General features: G+C 31.8%; 2 protein-coding genes across 2 annotated transcripts; one reads left to right on the top strand and one right to left on the bottom strand.

Moving 5' to 3' along the window:
• Nucleotides 1-2,607: 2,607 nt before the first annotated feature.
• On the bottom strand, nt 2,608-3,402 carry LOC121240097. Its single transcript, XM_041137573.1, has one exon. The coding sequence runs from the start codon at nt 3,218-3,220 to the stop codon at nt 2,669-2,671; it is 552 nt and encodes a 183-aa protein (XP_040993507.1). The 5' UTR covers nt 3,221-3,402; the 3' UTR covers nt 2,608-2,668.
• A 5,225-nt stretch (nt 3,403-8,627) lies between these two features.
• On the top strand, nt 8,628-11,337 carry LOC121238420 (peroxidase 60). The gene is made up of 4 exons (XM_041135268.1): nt 8,628-8,840; nt 9,782-9,961; nt 10,279-10,438; nt 10,922-11,337. The coding sequence occupies exons 1-4, from the start codon at nt 8,628-8,630 to the stop codon at nt 11,335-11,337; spliced, it is 969 nt and encodes a 322-aa protein (XP_040991202.1).
• The last annotated feature ends 405 nt before the right edge of the window (nt 11,338-11,742 follow it).

Here is an 11,742-nt window from a genome sequence, read left to right as displayed (position 1 = left end):
CCCAAAATCTTCCACCCTCAACTTTACAAACTAAAGGTACTATTCACAAAGAATCCTTATTTTGAAGGACCAAAAGTATCCCTTGGCCTTAAATGGCACCACCCCTGGTACTTAGAGTATTGGTATTGACTTCATAAAAAACACCTAACCAAATGTAAAATATAGCTTATTTCTTCCAAACACAGCTGCATTTTATATTTAGCCAAATGTAAAATCCCACAATCGTCTTTTTATTTTTCATGTGCAAGTACCAATACAAATAAACAAGTACTTGACATATAGTGATGGAATGAGAGTCATTGAATCTGACAAGCAATAATTATAGTAACGAAGTAATAGATGATGAGGCTAAGAAGTATGATGTGGGTAATTAGTTGGAAAATAATAATTTAAGTATGGAATTAAAGTATTAAAGTACATATGATTAGTGTGATTGCAAAATATGAAAAAAATTAAAAATATTCTTATTAAAAAATAATATTATATTATTATTTTAATAAATCCAATGACTAATCTAATGTTAGGTTATGGATAAGGAGATATTGGATTTATGGAAAACATATACATTTTATTAAATTTTGAAATTGACTTTGATGAAACTAATATCAATGCTCTGAGGAACTATGAACCGGAGACTCAATCTCCTCAACTATTACCTAGTTAAAAAATAAAAAACCCTAAATTTAATACATTTGGGCTTGGGTCTTTGGTCCAACACAATTGGAGGAATCTAAAAAGACTCTCAAACGTACGGGTGATCCTCTTATGCTCCAAACTTTTCCTTCCTTTCCACAGATGCATCTAATGGGTTTTGCTTTATCATATCATTAACATTTTCTTCGTAAAACATGTCATCCTTTCCTCCATCACTTATATATATGTTAAAAAAAAAAGATATTTACGGTCTTAGAACATCAGTGGTGGGTTGGCTAAAGTAAAATTTTAGCCCAAATTTGGCTATTTCCTCCAAAATATAGCAAGTAATTAGCTGGTTATATCTACAATAAAGGATTCGATTTTTTTGGCTATTTTTTGTTTCCAAAAGTTGAATAAGAAAGTTCGCTGCTTCAAGTACCATATTCCTCATTAATCTGAGAATTTTTCAAATTGAGTTAAATATACATTTTTGATAATTAAAAGACATAATGATGTATCACAAATGTTAACAGAGTTTTGAATTAGAGATTTTTCTTAAATTTTCAGCTATGGATTCAAGAACTCACCTAGATGCCCGCTTCACAAATCTTCTAAATAACAATGACATTTTTATGAAATAAATATTTCAACTACCATTAGAATTATAATAAATGAAAAAATAAAAATAGATATTTTACTGGAATATTTATATATTTTAGATAGCGTATTATTGAAAAGTGGCTAGCTAAATTAGAAAAAGTGAATTTTCTAGTCAAAATTTGGCTAAAAAATAGCTAAGCCACTACTAATGCTCTTAGAGTATACAAATTCCGTACACTCTTTTAAAAAAATAAATAAATATAGAACTCGCATGAAAAAGTAAATATTTTAATGGTGACTCCACTCCTTTTCAATAAGAGTGTGTGAGACTTACATACCCTAAGACTATATCTAAATTTTAAAATATTTAAAAAATATATCGTTTACAGAGAAATCATATATGCAGTCTTAGGGTGTGAAAGTCTCGCACACTTTCTTTAAAAAAATTGGATAAATCTAAGATTCACATGAAAAAATTATTTTTAAATGGCGAACTCCACCTTTCTTTAAAAGGAATACGCAGAGTTTACACATCTTAAAATTGTATCTAACGTTATTCATCATTTATAAGTTTATAACATAAAGAAACAAATATTGAAAAACAAATCCAAATATTGGATGCTTTGTCACTCTATCATTTATATGGTAAGGTCCCAACCAATACAATTACAACATATATAATAACACTAAACCCTATATTGCTGTTCTAAAATCATGTTTGGGAAACAAAATTGGTAGGAACTGGTATATATACACTAAAAAGATTGTTAAGGTTTTTTTTATCTTTGTTGTGCATAACTTTCAGCTGTTGTTGGTTGGTGAATGAGGGGTGTGCAATTGAAATAACAAAAGTATAATAATCACCAAAACATAATAACAATGCTGTCTTTGAATTTGGTCATAATCTGATTTTTACAAGAATATTAACTACTATGCACAACTGTTGATTTTTCCCGCAATCTAAATTCTTTTGCTTCTTTCTACACAGAAACATTTAGGGTACGATTAGATCTCAATTCTTCTTAATTTATTATTATAAATTTTTTTAAATTTTAATATAAAATATAATAAATAATTCAATTTTTTTAAATTTTAAAATAATAATAATATAAAAAAATAATATTTTATCATTTCAATTTAACTTAACTCAATTCAATAAATATCCAAGCAGCTTTACACGTATGAGTACCAAAATGGGAAATTTTAACCTTAATCTTCTTGTTTTTTTGTGACATATGCATATCAAATTTGCAGTTTCAAAATTGTCGGCCTCAATGTTGTTGTAGTTTTTTTTTTTTTTTTCTTCTTTTTCTTTTTTTGTGGTGGAAAGCTGCGTTTATTGTCACCGGATTTGGTTTTCACAAAGAGAAAAAAAGAAAGTTGATTACCAGTACAATCTATTACATCTTCCAGAGAACAGCATACACTATGATCAAGCATGGAGAAGCTCCAGCTCAGACATGTTCTCCTGATCAATCACATCAAAAGAAACCGGATCAATGGTGACGCGGCTCTCCACGTGGACCTTGAACTTGTGGTCCCACCATAGCACCTTCGCCGAACCACCGATATCCACCGCCGCATCGAGCAGCATCTCGCGTCTGGCCAAGTCAGCGACGAAGCGAGCGGCGTGGTGAGCTAGCTGAAGTCCGTCGAGGCGGGCCGGGAGGCGGAGCAGCTGGCAGGATTGGGGCGACTGGGAGCCGGCTTCGACCTGGGCGGAGCCGAGCAAGGAGCCGTCGTAGAAGATGGACATGGTAGTGGAGGAGTAGTGGATGGGGACGATGTTGGGGTTGGTGACGTGGACGGTGAGGACGAGCTCGGCGTCGAGGACGGGGAGGTTGAGCTTGAAGGTGGTGAGGTTAATCGATACCAAATGGAATGTTGGATCCTTGGGCTTCGCCGACAGAAGAGCCGTCGCTGCTACCGCCGACGCCGCTCCGACCACAGCCGAGCTCCAGCTCCATTTTACCTTTTTGCCCATTGTCTTTGGAGTAAATTACCGTCGGCGTCGTCGTCTTGTTCTTCGCGTTACAGATAGACTTGTTACTCTGGTCGTGGGCTTGAAGGGATTTTGAGTCAAGCGTAATGACAATAATGCCCTCGAATGGAAAGAACGTCCGTACTCGCGGTCTGAAAGTCGAGGCCGAGCGCACTTTCTAATTTCTTTGAGTGCTACTTGAAAATTGTCCAGCACGCTTTCTAGGGCAAAACCGAAATTTTTTGTTACAAAAAAGTGGAAAAAAATAAAAAAAAATCATTTTCTGAGGTTGAATCGGCTTGTTTGAATTCGTATCACATCTAAATTCATCTAATTTTATTATTATAATTTTTAAAAATTTTCATACAAAATATAATAAATAATTTATTTTTTTCAAATTTTAAAATAATAATAATATTAAAAAAATAATATTATATAATATTTTATTTTATTATTCATAAATCATCTCAACTGATTTCAACAATATTTTTTTACAATCTTTTTACCACTACTTTATTACTCTTAGTGTATTTATTTATTTTTATTTTCTTTGAAGTTTTTTTTTTAATATCTTTAATCATTAAAAAAGTTTAAAAAATATATAATTTTACTAATAATTACTTTCTTAACTAGTCAATAAAAGAAATTTTTTTAAAAAATTAAAAAAAAATAGTAGAATGGTAGTAGAAAATCGGTTGGACTATCATTATTCAATGAATACGTATATAACTTTTTTTTTAGAATTTTTTTATAATCATGTTTTAAAATGAGAATATTTATATAAATCGATGTATTTTTATAAATTATCTTATAAAAATACATCTTATTTTAAATATAGTTGTATAAAAGATTATAAAAAAAATTATATATCTATCATTGAATTAGAAATCAGCTAAGCTTTCCCCACTGATTTTGTGGGAGACATAATCAAATCAATGATGTATTCATATTTGAACTCCTTCAAAAAAGTTTATTAAGGACTCGTTTGTTTTTAGAGATGAGATGAGATGAATTGAAATTAAAGTTAAAAAGTTGAATAAAATATTATTAAAATATATTTTTTAATATTATTTTTATTTCGAGATTTGAAAAAATTGAACTGTTTATTTTATTTTGTATAAAAATTTAAAAAAATTGTAATGATAAAGTGAAATAAGATTAGATGAGATGAGATGTATCTTTAAAATAAACGAGTCCTAAGGTTATTCATAGAGCTTTTTCAGAAATTTTCTGGAGTGGTTACAAGGGTCGTGTAAAGAAAAAGTAGATTTCTTGGAAGAAAATAGTCCGACCTTTTCAGAAAAGTAGTGCTGATATTCGAAACCTTTTTAATACTCTTGAAGGCTCTCCAATTTAAACAAGCATGAAAAAATATTGTTGGTGTTATCTATTGAAAATGTGGTGCCAAAACTTTTAAGATTCTTATCTGAAAGTCTATTTGTTGTCTTCTCCCTGTCCTTGTTCAAGAAAGCTAATGTTTGGTGAGAGGTCAATTAACTTCCGGTATAAAGATTAGGAGTCGGGCCAGTTCAAGTGTACTGCACGTTACTTTTTGTTTTTTTCTTTATTTTTATTTTTATATTTTTTAATATATTTAAATATTTTAAAAAAATTAAAAAAAATATTTCAATATAATTAAAATTACTTCCTTAATCATTAAATAAAAAAGAAAAAAAAATAACAAATAGTCAAACTGATACCCACGTGGGAAAAATACTCGCGTTACCGACCACGGCATATAGCCAAATCTCATTGTAGTATTATAAAATGCTAAATTTTCTTGCTTCTAATCGATGTGGGATTCAGTTTTGGACAGAGAAACTAGAAGTAGAAAAGGCTGGGATCAGTGCAAATGCTCACAACGAAATATGGAGACCTTGTTTTCTCATCTGTCTTCCACTAATTGTGTCGCATAAACCTGTTAAGGTCAATTGAACAATCAAAATCTCGTTCAATTTCAATTCCAACTCTATAAGAAACTTGAAATCAACTCTGCACAAAGAATCAAGATGGCCAACCTGTGTTTAAAAAGGAACAACAAGCAACAAGAGAAAAATGGAGCCCAACCTTTACCAGAATTTCAACACCCAAAACTTATTCAAAGTTTCCCTAGAATTACGATATATTTTTTCTATTATTAATTATATTTTTATAAAATAATTTTAATAATCTTTCTTTTAATATTTTTTAAAATATAAAAATAATTAATTCATCTATCTATAATCATGCAAAAATTATAATAATATAAGAAAATATGAATAAACTTTTTATTAAGTATTTATAAAATAAAAAATAATGCAATAATCATATCTTATAACAAATTATAATATAAGTAAGTTCATCTATATAATTTAATTGAAGAAAAATTAATAATATTTTATTATTATAGAGAGTGTGATGACTAATTCAATGTATATTTCAAGTTTTGAGTGATTAATTAAAAGTAAAAAAGTTTTATATTAGTCAAATTTTATAGATTGAGATGACTAATCTAGTGGTGAGATGACTAATCTAGTGGCAATACTCTAATAAATGCATGGATATATGGGATCGACTGCAAACATTTGATCTTTCTTTAAAAATAATAAATTGGCAGACAGTATTATCTTGAGTCCAAGCTGCATCAAATCTCATTAAATTTATTTTAATTTAACCCCATTACATTATGATTTGCCCGGGCATGATATGCATCCCTTCGAGGCCATTTTGTATACAACAAATTAAAAATCTACCAAATTAACGATCGAGTCAATGTCACACCTATTTTCTAGATGTCCACGAAAACATGACGTGTGAGCACGAAAGACAACGCATGAATGTGAACCCCCATCCTCGTTGCCAAGTTGTTATTGTTTTGAAGATTTCCTTATATTTTTCAAACATGCAAACTCGATCGGATGATGCAAAATTTTCGTCCTCCATCATGTTTTTCTTTGACATCATTTTGGCGATAATAATGTACTAAAAGAACCATATCATGTGGGTAGCTCGTATATATTTAACAACAGAATCGCTTTTGAGTGGTTCGACTGTTTTTAAGGGAATATTAGCCACAATTGTAAGCCACCACGTCATCGATTCAACACAATTAACATGAGGATCATTACATTCCCGAATGCCCTAGTCGAATGCCCCTGCCAAAACATCTCTTGAAACTCAACCCAGTCGAAGGAACGCCCCCTTCACAAACTTTAGATCCGTCGAACGCCCCAGTCCAGTGCCCTTAGTCGAACGCCCCAGTGCCATCGAACGACCCAACAGTTTCACCCCACCATCTCTGTGCAAGAACCATCTCTGTCACGTCCAGCATCTCGATCGCCCACCATCTGCCCACCACTACCCTATTCAGTGGTTACCCAATGCATAATAACAGATAATTTCATAGATTCCCCTCCCCTCCAATGGCCAGAGAACCCAGGCACCAAGTTTCACCTCGATAATAAAAAATTACACAATACAGAATTAAATCATGAACAACCAGCAACTTGAAGAGCTAGGCTTGATTGCAGCCCTAGAAAATAAGTTGAAACAATAATCACATACATTATACAAAGAACAAAAGCGGCACGTTTAGAAGAACACGACTCTTGAATGAGTAGAGCATATGAGATTCACACAAACTTGTGTCTTGAAGGATAGAGGATGGGGATCAAATTGAATTGAAAGGGAATCAACGGGCATAGAAATATACGTCTCGAGAAAAAATGAATTATAGGATAGAATTGCTTTTGATGGTTATCAAGACGTCGATGTCTTGGAATGGGAGGCAACATACGTCACCACAAACAACCGGTTGGAGGCTTTGAGGGGTTGCAACCCGGCTAGAGACTTCAATAAGGGGGCTGCGAAGGGCTGGAGACTTCGAGGGGCTGTGACGAGGTTGGAGGCTTTGAGGGGCCAGAGGCTTCGAGGGGTTGCGACGCTAGAAGCTTCGATAGGCTATGACGCTGGAGGCTTCGACGGGTTTGAGGGAAGGAGATGAGGGGTTTGAGCGAATGAGGCTCCTACCATGGAGTCCAATATGTTTTTCAATGGACCGCCTACGTGGTGATCACTTATTGGTGGACTATTTTTTATAATAAGACAGACCGGTTCTAAGTTATTTTGATTTAACAAATACAAAGCCTTCTAATCAATTATAGTGCTACATGATATACAAAGAGATTCTATAAAAATAAACTTACAAATTGATAATATATTTTCATATGATCTGTTATATCTACTTTATAATAAAAATAATTTTATGTTGATATTTTTAATAAATAATTTTTATTTATAACGTTTCTTTTAGTGCTGTTACGGTGGCATTTGATATTGAGAAGGGTTTTTTAAGTGTTTTTATTCCGTTAATAGTTTTAATGGTTGAAGCGTTACTGTACGTTATGGGGTTTATTGCTTGAACGTTTTTCAGCCCATCTTTATTCTCTTGATTGCCAATAACATTTTTTTCTAATAGACTTGTTGTAAAGTAGCCGTTTGGTATCTTTATTGTAGTCGTTGGTGGGCTGCTTGTGTTTAATTCTTTTTTATTATTTTTGCCCATTAAGTATTTTTACCTCCTGGGACGTTTATTTTCCATATGGTCTATATATGTTCTTTTGATCATTGGGTACGTGTATGGGACTATTAAGAGAAAGTGAGATAAGAAAAATAAATATTGAGAGTATAATATTTTTGAGAGTATTTTCAGATAAAAAAAATGTGTTCTTTTGGTGGAGTTTTGAATTTAACCACTTGTGCAGAGTTGGTTTGGGCTATACGACGATCAGTTGAGCAGTTGTATCTTGGATGAGTCAAGTCAAGAAGAGTTCTACTGCATTGGTTAATTTGAGATTTTGTACACTGTAGAGGGCTTGAATCTCTTTAAAGAGAGCGATATTTCCGTACCTTAGTCCAAATTGATTTCGTTTTAATTTTAATTTCATTGTAATTTTTATTATATTATTGTGAATTTTTACCAACATTTTACAATCTGATGAACTACATGATCCAGTCACGTTAATTTGTAAAATTATTTTTATATAATTTCTTTATGATTAAAGTATTTCTCAATTAATTTATATATGAAAAATTCTATTTACATTTGATTAAAGAGATCTAGAAGTTTAAAAATCTAACTTCTTAACAAGTCAAAGCTTATCACGTAAGTGGTATGGAAGATGTGTCTCTTACGTTGGCTTGCAAATGGAAAGAAATAATATTTGCTGGCATGGTATGAGTGCGTATATACCAGGTCTACAGCTTAAATAGAATATTTTGCACGATGTTAAAGGCAGTCGTGCTAAGCATAATGGTAGATCAGGCATCGATCCTTGTGAATATAAATAGATAAGAAACATGTCGTTTGTTTTCAGGTCTAATATTTCCAAATAAAGTGGTGAAGCCAAAAATGACAAGCACAGGTACGGCAATGGCACTAGCCCTTGGCCTAATCATTGTGAGCTTGGCAGGCCAATGTTACGCCGGCAGCAGTGCAGCACTTCAGGTAGGATTTTACAAGGGAAAATGTGGGATCTTCGATGTTGAGGGCATTGTAGCTGGTCTTGTCAAGGCTAAGTTTTTCAAGGACCCTACAATTGCGCCGGCGCTCATTCGCATGCAATTCCACGATTGCTTTGTCAGCGTAAGTACTGGCCTTTTTAGTTTCACCTTAGATTACTATATATTGATGTTTTACATTTTCGATTTCCATCTTTTAAAGAAAGGAATAAAGTGAATTTTACAATATTTATAATTGTCGGAATGCATATTTTAAGATAATTTTAGAGCATTAGTATTGATTTTATCAAAACTATCTCTAAAATTTAGCTAAAAATATATATTTTTCATAAATTTAAAATCATTCAAATCATAACTTTACATTAGATTAGTCAAAATAATAATATAATATTAATTTTTTATTAATATTATTTTAAAATTCTTTTCCTAAACTAACAATATGTTAATTAATAATTTCTTTTTACTTAAAATTATTATTTTCTAATTAATTTTTTTCCTCAACCTAATTATTCAACAAACATATTTTAAAATAAAACGTGAGAAATATTAAAACAGTTGAGTATGATATTTTAAAATAAAATATTACTTTTGAAGATGAATAGTACATCTTCAAATACGAAGAAACACTTTAAAATGCTGTAGCTCATAGTTGAAGCCACTAGTATTTGACTCCTCCAATATAGATGATTCCATATATATTTCTTCAAATTTTGAAGATGAACTGGCTTTGACTAAGCCAATGCCAATACTCTTGGATATTGTTCAATATGTATTGTTGAATTCACTTTATAACCAAGTATCTCAAAAACATAATTTGATTAAAAGAGACAGATTTAATTTAATTATGTAGATATATTATATTCTTAATATTTAGATCGATGAATACAAGATTTTGTTTTCTTGACACGCACGTAATACAACATTAGTTCATTTTCTTATGTTTTCTTGGAGATATATAATATATCATTAGTTATTAGCTATTATTATTATTATTATTATTTTTTGTTTTTTATTTTTGCTGTCCAACGACTGACACTACTACCATGTTTACCATGAAAATTTAAGGGATGTGATGCATCGCTTCTTCTAAATGGGGGCTCCAGCGAGAGATTTGCTTCTCCAAATCTGAGTGTAAGGGGCTATGAATTTATTGACGAGGTGAAAGATGCCGTGGAGAGCTTCTGCCCTGGACTGGTCTCTTGTGCTGATATCATTGCCATCGCTACGAGGGACGTCATTTCCCTGGTATTAATTCTACGTACTGTGATTTCCTATTTTTAATATTATAATCGGTGTGTCCGTATGAGAAAATACTTAATAAAGTGACATAATTAAATTTAAAAGAAATTTTAAAATTTAAATTTTATAAATCAAAACTTACTATTTAAATGAGGTAAATATTAGTGTGTAATACGTACAGGGTTGAAAATAAAATAATTTTAATATTATTTGTAGGATTAAAAAATTGACAAGTAGAATGAAGTTAAAAAGATCGACATGAGATAAAATAATGGAATAATAATGACAAGTTCATGATCTGTGAGATTTGATGATGGATGCAGAGCGGAGGAGGGCGATACCGAGTAGAAACAGGGAGAAGGGATGGCTTTGAATCCCTTGCTGAAAATGTTGATCTTCCTGGTCCTCAAATACCTGTATCAGAATCCATTGCTGCATTTGCAAGAAAAGGACTTAATGTTACTGATATGGTTTATCTTCTGGGTACTAAATATTTGCAATTCTCCGCTCTATCGTTTTAGGGAAGAATTCTATTATATATAGTTATTTTTGTATATTCTTTATGTACTCTACTGATGTGATTGGTCAAAATAATTATTTTATATTTAACGCAATCAATCACATTAGTAGAGTGCACAAATGAATATGCAAAAGTCACTGCATATATAATTTTTATTTAGGAAAATGAATTTCTCTTTGATATTGTAATTTTTTTTTTTTTTTTTTTTTTTTTTATCTTCAATCATACTAGGCATGCTTAATTGAAAAGTCATTTTAAACTATGCTACTCATTTGACGTGACGGAAGACGATAAATTTAAGATAAAAATTGGTAGAGCATTGCATATCTTTTTATTCAATCTTAGCAATATGCATTAATATATAATATTTCATGCATGTTTCATTGACATATATATGTGTGTATATATATATATATATATATATATATATATATATATACACACAGGTGGCCATACCGTTGGTGTTGCACATTGTTTCTTTTTCCAAGATCGACTTTACAATTTCCAAAATACTGGAAGACCTGACCCAACCATGGATCGGGAGTTAGTGAGATCCCTAAGGTCGAGGTGTCCCCAGAAGTCGACAGGCTACAACATTGTCAGTCTCGACCAGAACTTTTTGAGCTCCTTCATCGTTGATAACTCATTCTACCAGCAAATCTTAAGGAAAAGGGGGGTTCTCCAAATCGATCAACGGCTAGCGTTGGACCCAAGAACCAGGGACATAGTGACAACGATAGCCAGTGGTCGTGCTTCTGACTTCGGCAGTAAATTCGGGGAAGCCATGATCAAGATGGGAGCAATCCAAGTCCTTACTGGCACAGAAGGAGAAATAAGAAAATCATGCAGTGTTATTAATTAACAATCCCTAGCCTTCTCCTGATGCGATCGAGGATATCATGAGTTAATCATGTTAACGAGTTGATTTTGGCTTTCATTTCTGTTGATCTGTTTCATTTTTTCTGGTCTTTGTTGATTTTTTCTAATTCTTTTGCCGCCATTATAAATACATATTTTGCATTTATTTTAATCAGTCTTGACTTGTATTTGATTACTTTTCTTTATGATCAAAGAAGATTGATAAAAAAAATATCCTCTACTTTTTGGCACATAAGCTTTAGCAGTACGTATTGATCATGTAATAAGCTTTGGGCTGACCTCCTTAATGATATTGCATGAAAATATGGATTTATGAAGATGGGCTTCCCCAATTTTCTTTTTAAACAATAAACTTTCATTGAACAAAATAAAAAATATTATTATCATA

The sequence above is a fragment of the Juglans microcarpa x Juglans regia genome, chromosome 7D, assembly GCF_004785595.1.
Source record: "Juglans microcarpa x Juglans regia isolate MS1-56 chromosome 7D, Jm3101_v1.0, whole genome shotgun sequence".
Taxonomy (NCBI): Eukaryota; Viridiplantae; Streptophyta; class Magnoliopsida; order Fagales; family Juglandaceae; genus Juglans; species Juglans microcarpa x Juglans regia.
This window is presented reverse-complemented; position numbering and strand designations above follow the sequence as displayed.

What these genes read in the sequence shown, in the direction of transcription:
- LOC121240097 (XM_041137573.1), bottom strand. Translation starts at nt 3,220, where the DNA reads ATGGGCAAAAAGGTAAAATGGAGCTGGAGCTCGGCTGTGGTCGGAGCG.
- LOC121238420 (XM_041135268.1), top strand. Translation starts at nt 8,628, where the DNA reads ATGGCACTAGCCCTTGGCCTAATCATTGTGAGCTTGGCAGGCCAATGT. An exon ending in TCCACGATTGCTTTGTCAGC is followed by an intron (nt 8,841 to 9,781) that starts GTAAGTACTGGC and finishes TGAAAATTTAAG; the next exon opens with GGATGTGATGCATCGCTTCT. An exon ending in TGATATGGTTTATCTTCTGG is followed by an intron (nt 10,439 to 10,921) that starts GTACTAAATATT and finishes ATATACACACAG; the next exon opens with GTGGCCATACCGTTGGTGTT.